General features: G+C 38.4%; 1 protein-coding gene and 1 long non-coding RNA gene across 3 annotated transcripts; both read right to left on the minus strand.

Moving 5' to 3' along the window:
• Positions 1-1,032: 1,032 nt before the first annotated feature.
• Positions 1,033-16,487, minus strand: LOC114366474 (zinc finger protein 568-like). Of its 2 annotated transcripts, none has more exons than XM_028323352.1 (14): positions 16,279-16,487; positions 15,588-15,719; positions 14,423-15,238; positions 13,633-13,760; positions 12,339-12,413; positions 9,018-9,147; positions 8,193-8,317; positions 5,997-6,078; positions 5,244-5,266; positions 5,031-5,130; positions 2,951-3,067; positions 2,601-2,711; positions 1,404-1,519; positions 1,033-1,160 (listed from the first exon to the last, which is right to left on the minus strand). In XM_028323352.1, exons 1-14 carry the CDS (start codon positions 16,384-16,386, stop codon positions 1,124-1,126), a joined length of 2,100 nt encoding a protein of 699 aa, XP_028179153.1. In that variant the 5' UTR covers positions 16,387-16,487; the 3' UTR covers positions 1,033-1,123. The 2 variants fall into 2 exon arrangements, with proteins under 2 accessions (XP_028179153.1, XP_028179154.1); XM_028323353.1 differs by having other exon boundaries at positions 8,193-8,314; positions 16,279-16,456.
• A 628-nt stretch (positions 16,488-17,115) lies between these two features.
• On the minus strand, positions 17,116-18,048 carry LOC114366500 (uncharacterized). The gene is made up of 2 exons (XR_003657023.1): positions 17,445-18,048; positions 17,116-17,158 (listed from the first exon to the last, which is right to left on the minus strand). It is a non-coding gene; the product is annotated as an uncharacterized LOC114366500 (long non-coding RNA).
• Positions 18,049-18,527: the final 479 nt, after the last annotated feature.

Consider the following 18,527-nt stretch of genomic DNA (forward strand, 5'->3'; position numbering starts at 1 on the left):
ACACAGTTTTATAATCGAATGCAATTTAAAAATATTTTAAAAACCATTTTATAAATTCAAACAGGATAAAGATAATTATTATTTTAAGAGCAAAATAATGTTAATATTTTGGTTATGGCAGAATAACAGGATTTGTGGGTCTCCTGCAATTACGGAGTCATTATCTTTTACCACTGCAACTGTTTACACGGTGCCAGGACTGCCAGGCTGCATAATTCGTATAAAAATTACACACTTCCACCCAAGAGCGTCATAGTAAAATCAAGTTTGGAAAGCCCTTGACTAGGGACTTTAGGGCTCTATTTTAACCATGCTGTCTGTTGTAAAAAAACATTATAGGAAGAGAATAACAATAAAAAACTATTGAGCTAATTAGTTTTTATTGAAATATATTGGATTTTACACAAATATTCAACCTTACACGCTACATTTAATTCGAAATAAAGTACAGAAATAACAATTAAATGCGCTTTATTAAGTTAATTTATATTCGAGTTGCCGCGGCCGGTGATTTATTTAAACAATATCATATCATTCTACAATAAAATTCTTGATCTAAAAAATATATCTTAGCTAAATACAGGGCGAATTGTTTTACTTTTGATTCTAAGTACTGAAAAAGCTTGATTGTTGTAACACTTATTTTCTATCTACAACCTCTCAACATTTTTATAATAAATGCTACTATGTAAACTACTATACTGTTAAAAATATTAAATTATCGCAAGAAATCAATCAAGTCTTTTTTTTTCAAATAGAAGACAATCGATTAATAAATTAAATAAAACTGCGCTGCATCGATTTTATATTTAACAGTTGGCACCACTGGCGATTGATATGACCGAATTCTACAGTGGCGCCATCCAGATGAGTGGAAATGCGATAGTCCTCCTACCGCCGTATTCAAAAACGATGCTTGCATAAGTGAAGCAGCAAATGGAACGCACAGCGTTGAATAGAGCTTTGTGATGGGTTCGTATGTTACCCTGTGCGTCCACGCGCACTGTGTCTCACAGTAATGTTTGTCAATACGGGTGTTAGGATTATTAGTTCTGAATATTACTGGTACACATATTCTAGTTAAATAAATAACGATAACACTAAACTTGTCAGTAAGATAAAATTATTCTTCTTCCTTGACGATGTTTTTTCTTCGATTCCTGTAAATCAATAAAAATCATTAGTAACAGGAAAGCTGGAATAGTTAATATTCAAAGAACGCACATAGTTCTGTTAGAAATGTAATTAAAGCTTGGTAATTATTAACAATTATCCGGCTCGAAGGACCATTGAAAATGTTGTGCAAACGGGAAACAATATTTAAACGATTTTCATGCGTACGAAGCTATTAATATTGATATGATTAGTCTCATTAATCTTATTCTTACTAAAAAGCTTCAAACCTCTTCGGGTAAGGTTGCTTGAGATGGAACGTTCTGTAGTGGAGACTGAGGCTGCCGTTCTGAGTGAACCGCTTGTCGCAGAGCGTACAAGGGAAGTTCCTTTCGCCGGTGTGCGTCTAGAATTAACAACGTTCATTTAGACCACCGGTTTTTCAAATTACAAAGCAAGTAACAACTACTAATATTTTTAATTTTGGTAAGCTAATGCTTTTATGAAAATGTTTTTGGCAACTTTCCCCGCTTTTAGACTCTTAGACTAGGCGCAGACCACCGATTTTTAGTTGGCCGATGGTTGTGCCCGATTTTAGATTGTATGAAGAATCGGCCAAATCGAATCGGTGTAATGTGCGCACTCCCATACATGCCCATACTGATCAACTGCCCGACTAAACTATTGGCCGACGAAAAATCGATGGTCTGCGCCTAGGCTTAAAAACGACACTATGTTTACAATCCAGAGGGGGGTGAACTGCCCAATCCCGGGGGGATTATTAAATAAATATAAAGAAATAAATATCCTTGGACATTTTACACTGCGCCGCTAGTCCCAAACTAAGCAAAGCTTGTACTATGGGTACTAGACAACAGATATAAACATATTTATAAATACATTTTTTTTTTGTAAATACATACACATTATACATAGAAAACACCCAGACTCGTCACAGAAACTAAAATTCATCATTTAAATTTCTGCCCGACCGGGAATCGAACCCGGGACCTCTCAGCATAGTAATCCGTTCTGACTGAACCACTACACCAAACGGCCGACTTGTTATTGAACAAATTACTAATAGTCCCGTTAGCGTTAGCCCCTCGTTTTGATATCTTCATCTTGATACAGTCAGCCGTAGCCGTAGTAGTACTTGTAATAAGGTTGTATTATCGTTATTTAAAGTTAGTTTTTAACTTTAAATAACGATAACCCAAAAGATAAGGAGACATGTAAAGTGCCCCATAAGGGCTACCTTTTTCTTTTTTTATTATTTTCTATTGACGTTCATAAGTGCCACTTGTGGTCTAAACTGAATAAATATTTTTTGATTTTGATTTTTGATTTTGAACTTATTGGCCAACTTGGCTGTCACGAACTATTTGACGCTGACTGTACGATCTATTGGCTGGATCAAGTGGCGACCACGCCCCTTTATAGTCCAGGGGCCCACTAAGGCGACGTCAATAGTTCATTCAACTCACCACTAGATGGTTCTTAAGCATGTTGCTGGTAGTGAAAGACCGGCCGCAAGTGTCACACGTGTACATTTTACTGCGAGTATGCTGGTTCAAGTGTGCGGCCACGCTGCCCAACTATGGAATACACAATTACAATTAAATTTTGATACCTATTAATTTTTATGATGCAAAAGGCAGGTATTTGTCCACAATCACACCTGATGTTAAGTGGAGATGCAGTTTAGGGTGGTCTTGGTACATGCTTGCTCAGCCAATGTGTAAATATCCTCAGACTGATAAGAATGCGTAATAATTCCATTTATCGAGTAAAATATTATCTATCGGGCTACTGGGCTATTAGGATATTGACTTACCGCCAAAGAAGCGCCGCAAATCTCGCAAATGACGCGTTCAGCGTAGAAAGGCTTCCCGCGATGTTCTGCTAAATGGTGACGTAGGCACGACGAGTGGCTTTCGAACGATTCATTGCACTGTAAACAATAAGTTTTATCATCAGGAATTTCGTCTCCATTGTAGGAACACTTCGGAGAATGTGCGAAAGAATTACACAAACTAAAGTCTGTTCGCCGAGAGTTGATATATTATGAAATGTCTTGCAATAGCGACTGTCGCTTAATTATCGCATTCTGTATGGCGGGCGTCGTTTGTCACAACGCGCACTGAGTACCATGGTACGAGCCACGCAGCTGTCGTCAAGCGCCCCGGCCGGCGGGCCGCAATGTGTGAAACGGAATAGATTTATTTTACACTAGCTGACCCGGCGAACTTCGTACCGCCTTAGCGTAGAGATTTTCTTAATATTTTTTTCCGTAAGAACCATCCTTGGACTTCCACAAACATTTAAAAAAAAGAATTATCGAAATCGGTTCAGCCGTTCACACGTGATGCCGTGACAACGCGAAACGGGTTTCATTTTTATATATATAGATAAGACCGAAATGAATGGTATGACAGTGGGTAGGGCTTTGCCCAAAATTGGGATACACTATAAGCCACTTGATAATAATGAAATACTTTTTATCCAACACATGGACGCCACGTGTTTGATCCGTATCCCCACGTATGCCCTAACCGGAATAATTCCCGTTAAAAGAGATAATAATGATAATAATCTACCAACTTTTTCATTATATCGACAAAAATAATTAGCGGGCCGCAATGAGGATCAGTACTGTTGTAGAAAATTCAATAAAACTAGTATCTACGTTAATCTTTAAGACATAAGAAAGATATATCTTTTTGAATTATCCAAATCGGACCATTACTTACGAAGATATTAAGTAATAAACATAGGCCGTTTTTGCCGCTAAAAGTCAACGTACGCAAGGCCGCGTGACGTCATTATATCCGAATCGAGCGCAGCCGGCGTACTAATGGGATGGAAAATATTTTTTTCCGGCTAAACTATCAGTTTTAGAAAAAAACTTTTAATAACATTTATTCTTCAAAATAAAGTAANACGCAGTACGCCGGCAGCGTTCGGATCGGATATAATGACGTCATCGTCCCCGCGCCGGGCGGTCAGTGAACTTTTTTAGTAATTTGGCCATAACTTCGTCAATTTTTGTCGTAGAACAAAAATTTTTGCACTGTGTATTAAGGATTTCTTAGCCCTATAAATCTGCATTCACAGCTAAAAATCGAAATGATCCTCATTTATAATGAGTTTAGAACCTCTGATATATTTTTTTTATCAACTCTCGGCGAACAGACTTTAATTCCACCAGCCCCCTTCAATCATCGAGGAACCAGACGCAGGTTAGCGTACCATCCCTATATTGCTGACATTCCATCATCTCGCACTAAGCTCTTCGATGACTATTTTATAATGCGAACAGCTAGGGACTGGAATTCGCTGCCTGCTGCTGTCTTTCCCGAAGACTATAATCCGGGCATTTTCAAGACGAGAGTGAATAGGCACTTACAGGGCAGATATGTACCATCCTAGACTGCATCCCACTTAACATCAGGTGCGATTGTAGTCAAATAACTGCCTTGTTATGCATAAGGATTTGGCTTACACTCTTCACTCTGGTCAGATGGGTTTGGAAGATTATATTGTTTTTCATTTAGTAATTTCTTACCTCCACAGAAAGAGTGGGGTGGTTAAAAGAGCTCAGTAGAACGTAAGTTCACTTAATATTTATTTTCAGATACTTAATAATATTGAAACAAATTACCTATACACCTAATCTATTGAGGCGTTTATAAAGGTCAAATGCAGGTAATAATGAGAAGATTTTAATCAAATAAATAAATAAATAAATAAATTATGGAAATTATTAGAAGAATGTTTTGCAGTGGACGTCCCATTTCATTAATGACATCTTACAACACTGGATAATTTAACCACATTCGACTTTACCCATCTCTATCTCTCTTCAATTCTAGTACGAGTGAAAGAGACAGATAAAGTTTACAAGCTACACTCACATGTTGACACGTGGTCGGTTTCTTAAGAGTGCTCCTCGTAGAGAGACGAGTCTTGGCACTTTTTCTGACCGCACATAGTTCCTTCTCGACGTTTGATCTCCTAAAGAGAAAACAGAAATTTTAAATCGTGTGATCCTTAACACAAAGCAGTAAGGTTCAAAATTCGGTGGAAATTTGTGGCACAGAGCCTTATGAAGGGTAGAAGTTGCTTACCGGTTAATCAGGCCTTTGGATTCCTGAAACAAAAGGTATATTTTGAGAACATATTCCATACGTGAATTGCCTACACTAATATTGATCGAAAATATATATTTTTGTTGCAAAATGGCACTTATTATTACTACTAAAGTCTGGTCGCCGAGCACGTAGAATTTCGTCCAATGACCCCAAGCTACCCATTCTTATCGCTCGCGCGTAATTATATTGCTGTCGCGACTGTGCGACGGGCGCCCGCAGTGAGTGTGCGACCGCGACAGCAACATAATTACGCGCGAGCGATAAGGATGGGTAGCTTGGGGTCATTTGACGATATTCTACGTGCTCGGCGACCAGACTATACACAAGGTTCTGGACAGCACTGAGCACATCAAGGCAAATAATCGTACTGTGGTGTAGTATACAGGTATTATTATGCACCAAAAGGGTATCTGAAGTCCTGTACTTTGCATTGCATTCTCATAGCATTATTTACAGTATAGGAACTGTTCGTTCGTTTCAGCCAAATGACGTCCACTGCTGGACAAAGGCCTCCCCCAAGGTTTTACACGGTCCTGCGCTACCCGCATCCAGGTTCTTATTTATTTATTTATTTATTTTAAACTTGTATGCACATAAAACAGTGTACATTAGGCGGACTTAATGCCTTTCGGCATTTTCCTCCAGTCAACCTTAGGTTCCCAGGTTCTTCCTACGATAGGAACTGTATTAATACAAAATACATACAGATATAACAAAGGATATACTCACTGGATCAGGTTCCTTAGTTTCTGTGATTCTTTTATCTTGCTTTTCCCTGTTTTCTGTTGCATATTCGCTTAGTTTTTCGTTTCTGTAATTAAATAATAGAAGTAAATAAATGTACACTGACTTAGTCAGTGTACATTTATTTACTTCTATATCATATATCAATATATAAATCAATATATAAATCAATATATAAATATCATATATCATAAGCGTAAGACCAAAGACTTGAGATCGCTTTGAACTATAAAGGTCATAGCAGACTTATCAGCTCGGAAAGGGATCAACGCCGTATAGTTCCAAAATACTGAACTGTCCTATGCATGACATTGACAGTGGGGCGCCACCGTCAATACCGGATCGCTGGTTCCGATTTTTGCCATGTTGGAAACCATATAGTTGAACGATGGTAGCGCCCCCCTGTCATTGAGTTTGGTGGGACAGTTCAGCGTGGGTCATCTATATCGCCTTTCGCGCGCTGTCATCGCCATTCGCGCCCTGTCACCCGCGAGGCGAGGCGTTTACGTTACGGTGCGGATAAGTGTGCGTTGCAGTATGGAGTTTCATACAAAGAATACTGACCGCCTCGAGTTGATACGGTTACGATCCCTTTCCGGGTTGATAAGTTTAGTGTGAGACAACATTTAGAATTAGTATTTCATCATCATCATCATCAATCCAGCCACAAGACGTCCACTGCTGAACATAGGCCTCCTCCAATGACTTCCACATCGCACGGTTGGTAGCGGCCTGCATCCAGCGCCTTCCTTATCAGGTCGTCGGTCCACCTTGTGGGTGGACGTCCCACGCTGCGTTTTCCGGTACGGGGCCTCTGCCCCATCGGCCGTCAGTTCTGCGTACTATGTGCCCTGCCCATTGCCACTTCAGCTTGCTAATCCGTCGGGCTATGTCAGCGACTTTAGTTCGTTTACGGATCTCCTCCTCGAATTAGTATTTGATACAGTAATATTGTAAGATCATTTGACTTATTAATAAAAGTTACACCCTATAGTCCTTTTCACCTAAGATGATTCGTATGACGTTTCGAGTTTGAAAGTTATAGAGATGTCACATAACTAAACCATAGCGATTTATTTATCGATTTTTTTAAGAGTTAGTAAAACCTACTTTTAGAGAAATATTTTGTACAGGTGTTATTTAACAAAAAACATGTTTTTTTTAATTACAAATATTATTTTAACAATTGTTTATTGATAATTTTCAAATTCCATGGACTTCGTGTTCAAAAAACGATTCCTAAAAAGTACTGGTTCTGTTTCTTTAAATTAAAAACTATTAATTTATTTTCAATGCGTTAATAAAAGTCAACAATCGAAAAATAGAGTTGTTTTTTGTGATGTTTTTAATAACTAAGTATTCACTGCAATCGATTAATGAACCGCGGAAATTATCGATTTTGTTATACAACAAATACCCCAGCACTAAATCTATTCCGTTTCACACATTGCGTACATTAAATAAAAATTATTTTTACATCGTATTTGATTAAAATACAATCAGTTAACTCATATTTTACTATATTATTTCAAGACAAGTAGTTAATTTTTTTTTTATTATATTGCTAATAAAATGCAAATATTTTTTCAAAAATATTCTGCATATGTAGTATGCGTAATATGGATAACCTTGAAGTGTCATACGGATCATCTTACGTGAAAAAAAGACTATATAGTTCCAAAATACTGGACTGTCCTGTCGATGACATTGACAGTGGGGCGCCACCGTCAATACCGGATCGCTGGTTCAGATTTTTGCCATGTTGGAAACCATATAGTTGAACGATGGTAGCGCCCCCCTGTCATTGAGTTTGGTGGGACAGTTCAGCGTGGGTCATCTATAGTTGAACTCTGGCTTGAGTTGTCAAATAAAAGAGTAATTGAAATGTCATTTTAATCTAGTGTTCATCCTAGGTGTAACTTTTTATTAATAAGGCCCAGTTTTTTGATTCATAGTTAAAATAATAACAAATTGTTAAATTTTGTTACTAATGGTTAAATATTAACAAAATGTTAACTAATAGTTAAAAAATGTACTAAAAGTCAAGCTAACCATTGTTGGAAAAACATTTTTTTCTGATATTTAACCACTTGTCATTTGACATCTGTCAAATTTGACTATTGGTTATTTTAACTACGAATCAAAAAACCGGGCCTAAGGGGAATAGAGTAATGTACTCACTCTTCAGTGTGTAATGCGGAATGGGACAGGTGTTTCTCGTATGCTGTTTTGCATTCGAAGTTGATCTTGCACACCCCACAGTACCACGAGTTGCGATCACCTTCGGGGGCTACGTTGGTTGTCTGCTGAAGGTGGACGAATGAGGTTAGATAACAATTTAGCAAAAGACGGTAAAAAATTATTGAAATTGAACTAGAAAAACAAAGACACGGCCTCAATTTTAAGACGCAACTTTCTAATAGGTAGTATTTGCGGATCGGTTACTAAAGTTCGGTCGCCGAGCACGTAGAATTTCATCCAATGAGCCCAAGCTACCCATCCTTATCGCTCGCGCGTAATTATATTGCTGTCGCACTCGCATACTCATTGCGGCCGCCTATCGCACAGTCGCGATAGCAATATTTTATAATTACGCGCGAGCGATAAGGATGGGTAGCTTGGGGTCATTGGACGACATTCTACGTGCTCGGTGACCGGACTATACCAGAAAATGGGGGTTGTCGTATTTCGCTCATTAGTTGGCGCCACTTGCGAGTGACAAGTCCTTACTCAACAGTGGCGCCAACTCGATGCGTGCGATTTCGATATTCTTACCGCTTCAGCGTTCACCATTAGGCGCCTATACAGGGTGGAAACGATAAGTGATCTCTCTTGATTATTTCTAAACTATACAAGATATCAAATAACTAGTTACTGTTCCTGGAAGTGCTTTATGAGCTCTATCAAACGGTGCCAATAATAGGTTACAAAATAAACTGGATCTATCCGAAAATGCAATGTTTCCGGCTGAAGGATCAATGGTGAAGGATGATGATAAGGACTCACCGTGACCTCCCTATGCTTAGCCTTCCTGTGCATATGGAGTCCCAGCTGGCTGACGAAGGATTCTCCGCATAGTGCGCACAGATGCTTGCTTCGATGTGTGCGCAGGTGCGAGTAGAATGATGACATGTGCCTACAAGGTAACATTAACACTACCACTCGTTCGCGCTAAGTTTGCCGGTCCGTGGAATGCGCGTCCCCTAACCGCGATTAAACGCAATTGATGTGTCTTATTTTACGCAAATACACAATTTTTATCAATAATAATTAGTTTGTTATAGTTTTAGACGTTTTCCTTCGAGTAACGTCATATCGCCAGCGGCAAACTTATCGCGAACGGATAGTACATACAGGGTGACTGGATATGGATCCGCCATAGCAAATTAATTCAATCAAATAAAATAGAAAGACACGTGTAATAAAGGTTTAACTCGACGTTTGTTAAAGGTTCAGTCAAACCAACGCGATCGGGAAGTCGAACCTTAATTTCGAACTCTTCCTATGTTCTTCTGATTAATTTCGTTGCGGGTTCAATGACAGTTTAACTTTCCCCCGGGACAAACTTAACTTTCATTGGTTGGGTTTTTGTGGCGGTCAAGCTGTAGATCCTGGCTACACACAGTGGCGGGGCAAGACCTAAATTTGATGTGGGCAAGACAGATTTCGCGAGGCCTTGTTCTGTGGCGAACTGAATTATAAAAAAAGTAATAATAAAAAAACAATGAACACTGACAAGTTTTTATTCATAAAAATACAAATTAGATTAATATTATAAAACATTTTTTTTGAGGCGTGAGGCCCCTTGTACCGCGAGGCCGTAGGCGGTGGCCCACGTCGCCCACGCCTTACGCCGCCACTGGCTACACAGGTAGGGCATGAATATCGGAATCTCGGAATCTCGTAATATCGGAATCTCGGACTGCGAGATCCGATATTTCAATTCCGATATTGAGCGACCCAATATCGTAATATCGGAATCAGATAAAAGTTTTAATTGAGATTTTAAACAAAGGGTTTAAACTCGCCACAACCTGACACAAAGCCCAAAGTACATGATTGGCAAAGACCAATTTTATTTATTTATTTATTTATTTATTATTCATTATTGAGCAATTACATATTTGATCCAAATAGCGTCCTAAATCCTTTTCTCATGTCTCTCTCCATCACTTTTTGTTCCACTGCAAATATTTTAATATCTTTACTATTTATAGTTAACTAGCTGACCCGGCGAACTTTGTTCCGCCTTAATGGTAATAAATAAGCAGACTTTTTTTATTTCGAACGGGATAAAAAGTATCCTATGTCCTTCTCCTGGCTCTAAACTACCTCCCTGACAATTTTCAGCTAAATCGGTTCAGCCGTTCTTGAGTTATAAGCGAAGTAACTAACACGACTTTCTTTTATATATATATAGATTTAACTTGTTCTAAACCAATTTTAGCATTTGCCATAGGTACTTGGTCAACAAAGAACGACATCTCAACTCCCTTTCAAACATTAATTTTACTGGACTATGGACCGTCAGTTCTGCGTACTATTTGTCCTTCCTGCCCATTGCCACTTCAGCTTAGCAAGCTGATCCTTCGGGCTACGTCAGCGACCTTAGTTAGTTTACGGAGCTCCTCATTTCTGATTAGATCTCGTAAAGTAACACCAAGCTTATCCCTCTCCATAGCACGTTGTGCCCTATATTCAAAGGCCACGTTTTCGAGCCGTATATCATCACTGGTAACACACACTAATTAAAGACTTTCGTCTTCGTATTTGACGATTTACCTCTTTCTCGAAATTGCATCTAACTATCTAGCTGATCGTTTATCTGAGATAGACACCTGCCTGTTGGGAAACTCGATTAAGGTCTTCGAGCATTGTGATAAGGTCTTCCAACGGTTCTGCCTTAGTACGCAAAACAGACGGACGATGAGGCAGCAAGGTTCTGAAGTGGAGGCCACGTACCGGAAAGCACAGCGTAGGACTCATAACCACAAGGTGGACCGTCGACCTCATAAAGGTAGCAGGAAGACGCTGGATGTAGGCCGCCACCAACCGGCCATTGTGAAAATCAGCATCGGAGCCTGTGTTTATCCTATGGTTGACATATGGCTGGCTAGTGGTTTGGTGAGTCGTACCTACATCGATAATCAAAAAGGAACAAATTACAAGCATATTCAAGTTTTTTACCACTCTCTACAATTTTTGTAACACGTGATTTGAATGACTCTAAAATTCGTTCCGCCCCAACATAAAACAGGGTAATATAATGAAGGAGTAAAAGTTTGTTTGATACCTGTGATTTTACAAAAACACTTTAATTATTTGCTAGTCCATATAGGCTCATTATCAGTAACCATTCATTATCAGGTGATCCGTCTGCTCATTTGCCTCTTGTCACATAAAAAACCAAATGCAATGGATACCCATAGCGTAAAAATGGTTTTAAAATACTTCAATTTTATGAAGTGCTGTTTTGTACCTACCAAATTAAAGATTTTGATTAAAATCATTATTTTATTGTAAACAATCCAGAATTCTTACGAATATTAATTTAATAGCACATGAACTCAATTCCGATATTAATATCGGAATTCCGATATTGAGATCTAATATCGGAATCCAATATCGGAATTGAAAATCTTCCGATATTACATGCCCTATACACAGGAGTTGCAGTGGTGGGATAGGTCCCCAAACCAACGCGATCAGCCGGCGTGCAGCGATGGCGATCAGACTTAAATGCATTGATCGCCATCGCTGCACGCCGGCTGATCGCGTGTGATCGCATTGGTTTGGCTGAACCTTTATTCAATCATCCTGACACTGACACACAAATGATATCCAGTATCATCCGAAATCGGTTTCTTTTGATAGCTCGTGGTTGATGCTCTATACCAGTGGTTCTTAACCTTTAAGTCATGAGGGACCATTTTACCAAATTTCTGTCTTGTCAGGGACCACCTCATAATCGGTCAAAACCAGTTTGACTGCAAAAATCAGTTAAAATTGGTTTTGACCAAGGTGTGCAAGTGCACTTCGTAGACCACTTGGAATGCTTCCAGGGACCACCAGTGGTCCGCGGACCACCGGTTAAGAACCACTGCTCTATACCGAAGGAACTTTATGAGTCCTATCAATAGCACCCTCAATGAATTTATCAATCCAGTCCAATCTACTAAGGCAGACATAAATGAAAATGCTTAGTTTATACTCCTAAAAAGAAATGAGATCGATACAGATTCCAGAACAAAAAACATATTATAAAGACTAGACATTTTCTATTCTAACTAACATTTTTTTGTTGGTGATTAAAACAAATAAACTTACTTGAACTCTCTCTCACAATGCGGGCACTTTCTTATCACATTCCTGTGATACTCTTCGTGAAACAAGGCTGTACTTCTGTAAATAAAAACCATTTAATTTATAAACGGCCTTAATTTTACATGCACGATCAAAGGCCAATGACAGGTCGCGTGAATGAGGGTTTTCGCGATTGAAAAATCCGCCAGATGGCAATACGTAGACGCGAGGTCCAAATGCTGCATGATTGGTGGATTTTGACACTGTTGGAAAGTTAGAAACTTTTTGGTTAAACGCAAGCATATTTGAATATTTTAATTTGGCACTCCGCTGTCAATGTATAAGGCTTCCAGACTTCTGGATAAATCACTCGATCTCATGTAGTCTCTGTGTGCTGTATGTTCTAAAATAAATCCGTGGTAATCTTCGTGGTCTTTTCCTTCTTACGATCCAAATTCCAACATGTCATGTCAAAAATAACCAATCATGCAGCATTTGGACCTCGCGTCTACGTATTGCCATCTGGCGGATTTTTCAATCGCGTAAACCCTCATTGTTATGGGTCGCGCGCCCTGTCATTGGCCTTTGATCGCGCCGGCGATGGCGATCTGCACGCTTTGGTGTGGTTGAAGCTTAAAGTGTTCAACTTATTCATAACTGTCTGGTCCGTGAGCACGTAGAATTTTGTCCAATGCCCCAAGCTACCCATCCTTATCGCTCGCGCGTAAATAAACGCGCTCACGGACAGGGCATTAGATACATGTACGGTACTGCCTCATGCCAGGCGCAAACTGGGAAGGTGTGCTAACTGGTAAGGTACTATCACTGATTGATGGCGCCAACTAGTATATGATGCTATCACTTGACGATGTCGCCAACTGGGATCGAGCTGTCGTCGTCATTCGCCAATGGCGCCAACTGGGAAGGAGCTGTCGTCGTCATTCGCCAATGGCGCCAACTGGGATGGAGCTGTCGTCGTCATTCGCCAATGGCGCCAACTGGGATGGAGCTGTCGTCGTCATTCGCCAATGGCGCCAACTGGGATGGAGCTGTCGTCGTCATTCGCCAATGGCGCCAACTGGGATGGAGCTGTCGTCGTCATTCGTGAAAGGCGCCAACTGGGATGGAGCTGTCGTTGTCATTCGCCAATGGCGCCAACTGGGACGGAGCTGTCGTGGTCATTCGCCAATGGCGCCAACTGCTAATGCATCATCATCAGTGACGCCAAATAGCGGGATCGTGTCAAATGATGACTTACAGTACCTTACTTTACATAAACTATCCATTATTTTTATTACAAAAAAATAATAGCACTTACTCCAAGTCGCAAACGAGTCCGCATCTCAGGCACTCGTACTTGTTGTAATGTTGTCGCATGTGTTTAGTCACGAAGTAGTTGGACTTGAAACGCATCTTGCAGAACCGGCAGACGCATGGACCCACCGCCTGTAATTCATAGTTTAATATAACCCCCTTGAGTTTATTATGTAGTGACTAAAGCCCGGTCCGTGAGGACGTAGGATTTTGTCTAATGACCCCTAGCTACCCATCCTTATCGCTCGCGCGTAATTATATTGCTGTCGCGACTGTGCGACTGGCACCCGCAGTGAGTGTGCGAGCGCGATAGCAACATAATTACGCGCGAGCGATAAGGATGGGTTGCTTGGGGTCATTGGACAAAATTCTACGTGCTCACGGACCAGACTATAGGTACATATATTTTAGACTGTAAACCCTTGTAAAAGAGGCTGACAATAGTGACTATTTCTTGTGCTGCTTCTTCTCAGCACTGGCCCACTTATTGTCCCGAAGCAGTAGTCGGGTTAATACTGGGATGTGTAAAAGTGCTTTTTAGAAGCCTATTTGCAAAAATATATGAATTTTATGAGTGTTTTTTTTATTTCAATTTCCCAAAATCTTCCACAGTAGATAAGGTCGCTTAATCTTGTAGTTACATTTAAATTTTTTTTATTTTGATTTTTTAACACTGTGTAAAAGCTGAGCACGTGACATTGGCGGAACAGCGGCGAAACAGCACTAGTTCATCGCCATCAACAAAAGAAGAAGAAGACACACCCATAGCTCAGAGACTGAATAAAGTCACTTACCTCATTATGCCTGTGTGCGATATGCCTGTCAAGCATACTCTTTTGTGAAAAACCCTTAAAACATAAAGAACATTTAAATGGTGCATGTATGTATTTCTTTTCCAATGCCCTGTTATTGAATGCTTCCATAGCCTCTTCGTCACTGAATTGTGATCTCTTCCAGTTTTCTGTGTTCTGTAAAAATTCAAAGTTATTTTCATACACCCCTTTTATAGGTTTGTTGAATTTGTAAGTTTTTTTTGTAGCAGGTGTCATCACAGCTGTTGGTTTACTCGATTTGATTTTGCTCAGCTCTATGTCGTCACTTTCATCTCCTGAATCAATTTTTATCTTTTTACTTGTTTGTTTAGTGTTTTTTCTGGGCTTTCTTGCTTGTTTTGTGTTTGCTCTCTTTTTTGGTTTGGCTGTTTTGGCTAATCCTTTTACTGATTCGACAGTCAAAGTTACTTTTGCTTTCCTATCTTCCATAATGGGTATTTCTGGTTCATCTACTTGAAGTACGTTATTAGAATTTTCTGATATAATAAAATCTTTTTTATCTTCATCATCACTATTTGCAGTGTTTTCAAAATGATCAAATGCATCGTCTTCCCCTACAGGATCACTTTCTGGGTCTTTGTTATAGATTTCGTCGTCAGAGAAGGGGCCCTCGGTGAAATCCTCATTGATTACTTCCACTTTTATATTGGCAGGGTTTTCGTGTTTAAAGGTGTATGTTTTAACACGGTCAGTGATGTTTAGAATCTCTAACGTTATGAATTTGGGTCGAAGTTTGAGGTTTATTTTGCGGTTTATTTCACAGATTTCATATGTGAGCTGTGAAAGTGAAAGAAGAACAATATTATTTAAAGGTAAAAACTAGTAATACAAGGAAAGTTAAGAAAATTTTTTATGAATAATTAAGAAGAAATGAAGAATACTAATATTTGTGCCGTGTACCCCACTTTTATTTAAAAAAAAATTTAGTTCAGTTGTTTCAGCCTAAAGACGTCCACAGCTGGATATGGGTCAAGGAATTCCACAAAGACCGGTCCTGCGCCGCTCGCATCCAGGCACCTCCCGCGACCTTCACCAGATCGTCGGTTCACCTAGTGCCATGTCTTTCGGCTCGTGGCCGCCTTTATAAAACCCTTGCAAATAAATGTTAAGTAGTTTATAGACTTACCGGACCACCCCTGAGCATGTTCTGAAACATTTTGTCTCCTTGATGGCACTTCTCCCGGAAGCGATGGTATTTGTGCAGCAGCGCAGCGCACTCATAACACAGGTACTCCGGTAATCCATCTTTGATATTCAGCTGTACGATGATAAAAAAATAGATTATTAAAAATGCAGATGAGAGAAATAAAGCTATCTTATAAAATAATCTATACTTATATTATAAATGCGAAAGTAACTCTGTCTGTCTTGCTATCACGCCTAAACCACTGAACCAAGTTTGATGAAATTTGGCATAGAGATAGTTGAGTCACGGGAAAGGACATAGGATAGTTTTTATCCCGGTTTTTAAAACAGGGACGCGCGCGATAAAGTTTTTCTGTGACAGACAAAAACCCACGCGGGCGAAGCCGCGGGCGGAATGCTAGTTATGAATAGCTATTCTTCTTTCTAATTTGAAGCTCTAAGTGTGTTATGGAATTATAGTTAGTGGAAATAAGAAAAAATAATCTTTAAACAGATTTATAAAGATTTAATTGATTAAGATTATGCTCACAAGCACTTGGATTATTATACCCAAACTATCATACTTTTTAACACCTTAGTACTCAATTTTGCTCTTTAAATTGTAGTGCACATTATTAAAGATTAGTTATTTAATAATAATGAGAAAGGCTAGAAAATAGGTCGCCACTCACAGGTTTGTTTGTTACTTCTGCATAGAATTTATGCAAGTCAAATGCTTGTAAATGATAAAACTTTCCATCATTTCGTAGGCAAATCCTACACACTTTGAAACCACACATTTTTCAGTCTACATGATTAATTAGGAAGACTAGAAACAACAAGAAAATTAATATAAAAACAATCACAAATCAAACACAATTTTTTTTTTGCTTATTTTACTTCAAAATTAGATGTCAAGTCAGTGTTGCCAACTCGGATTTTGAAAAAGTCGTAGGACAGATTAGAAAATTACGTAGAAATGGTACAATTTCCATATAGAAAATACGTAGATCTATAGCCTGACCAGGAACATAAAAACCCTGGCATAGAGGCGCTTCAATTGCATTTGATAGTGCAACACTGAGTACAGTCGTACATGTGTTAAATTAATAGGCTAAATTTATGTATCAGGATTCAGGATTACGGGCTAATTTGATATTTTCATAAATTAACGAAAAATATTATTAAAGGTAAACTGGTTTAAATAAATTAAATGAAACCATCAATCGAGCTAGTAGGATTTATTTTATTATTCATCAATAATCAAATTCAGAACTTGAATATTCAAGTGCAATGTCTGCTCATGAACCCTTCAAACTCGGTACTTCTTTCCCAATTCCATAAAATTCAAAACTTAGAAAGTGACAAAAAACATTAAAATAAGTAGTTGAAACAGACTACAGCTAATTTTCATAGTGGACTGTACTATACGATAAACATGTCAGTCAATTTGACAACCTTTGTCGGAAACATTATTCAATGAAAATATTGTCCGAACCCTTAGTATTTCTCTTCGACAAATACTTTAGAATGAAATAATCACTCATAATCCCACACTTCTTCATCCACTGTCTGAAAAAAGAAAGAATATTATTTAAACACAATTATAAATATTACAATTACATAAACAGTTCATAAATAGAAACATTTACTTAATCCTATTTGTATTTTAAGTTTACATACAAAATATTGATCACAGTATTATTACACGGTGAAAGAACTATGTGAAATAAATATAGGAAAGAAGGTGAAAGCTTATTTGTAGGAATAAAGATATTTTTCCTTTTCTCCGGTGCTGTTACTTATGAAAATCAAGATCTGCGGAGTATAGCTAATATTTTAGACTTTAGGTACTTACTTTGCTACTTATGAGTGTAACTTTATTTCTCAAATCTCAATAAACTTTCTGACTGCTTCATGTAAGTTGAATAATTACTGTAAACCTCGCATTATGGGGTAGGTAGTGGAGTTCGGTTATTCTGTTAATTTTGAAGACTTCATTCTTTAATACTATCGGTATGATTAGGAATTCTTCATTGTTTTTCTTTAACTTGGTTATCTCTTCGTTTGATATTTTCCGTACTTTAGAAATATTAAAAATAAGACTGGAAACATAAAAATACAATTTTAAAAACACAAACAAATACAATCAAGCAGTCATGTAATGTCAACAAAATTGACATAACTTTTTTTTAATGACGTTCTCACTGCTTTAAGATATGTGTTTTTAGCCGAATTAGTAGCAGAAATGAACGAGATTGAACGAATGAGCTAAAATATTTCAAGGTTGGCCAACATAATAACGCAATTTTTTCTTAATATGGCAACAATTCGGTTATCACGCGATAGCGGTCGATAGACTTTTCTATCGATGGTCCCATGTTAGGGAAAATGATAAAATTATCTACGTGATCGAAAATTGTCTTATCATATCATGTCATTGTCGATGCGCGCATCTTAGGCCTACTGGGTCAGGCTATACGTACTTTTTTTTCTGAGTCAAATGAAGAGAGTAGGGGTAGGTAAAAGTAATAAAACGACAATTTATATTACCCTAAAAGTAGTAAAGTACACTTTTATTGTGTATCATTTTCAGACAAATTAAATTTATACATAATTATATTTGTTGGAAAGAAAAAAAAAGACAGTTGAAAAATATCGAAATACAACAACACCTTCGAAATCTTAGCACAATCTTAGTTCGAAATATTTTTATAGTGAAGATTAACTTTGACCGTTTGACGGTTTACACACACTGTCACGTCACGTCACATTTCAAATTTTATATCAGTGGGTCTAGACAAAGTGCAAATTTTAATCGCAAACCAGTCGAAAAGCCTTTTTTTTTTGTATGGAGTTTTGACGGATTCGATTTTCGATTCGATCAAAAAGTGCACTTTATCTAGACCCACAGATCAAGGCTCTTCAGTGACATTTACAG

Source organism: Ostrinia furnacalis, unplaced genomic scaffold, assembly GCF_004193835.3.
Source record: "Ostrinia furnacalis isolate ACB-3 unplaced genomic scaffold, ASM419383v2 OfSCF0635, whole genome shotgun sequence".
Lineage (NCBI taxonomy): Eukaryota > Metazoa > Arthropoda > Insecta > Lepidoptera > Crambidae > Ostrinia > Ostrinia furnacalis.

Excerpts from the sequence above, each read along its gene's own strand:
- LOC114366474 (XM_028323352.1), bottom strand. The coding sequence starts at position 16,386 with ATGTGTGGTTTCAAAGTGTGTAGGATTTGCCTACGAAATGATGGAAAG. Across the intron at positions 13,761-14,422 it reads TCGCACACAGGCATAATGAG|GCGGTGGGTCCATGCGTCTG; the intron begins GTAAGTGACTTT and ends TATGAATTACAG. Across the intron at positions 2,712-2,950 it reads TTTGCGGCGCTTCTTTGGCG|TTGGGCAGCGTGGCCGCACA; the intron begins GTAAGTCAATAT and ends TGTATTCCATAG.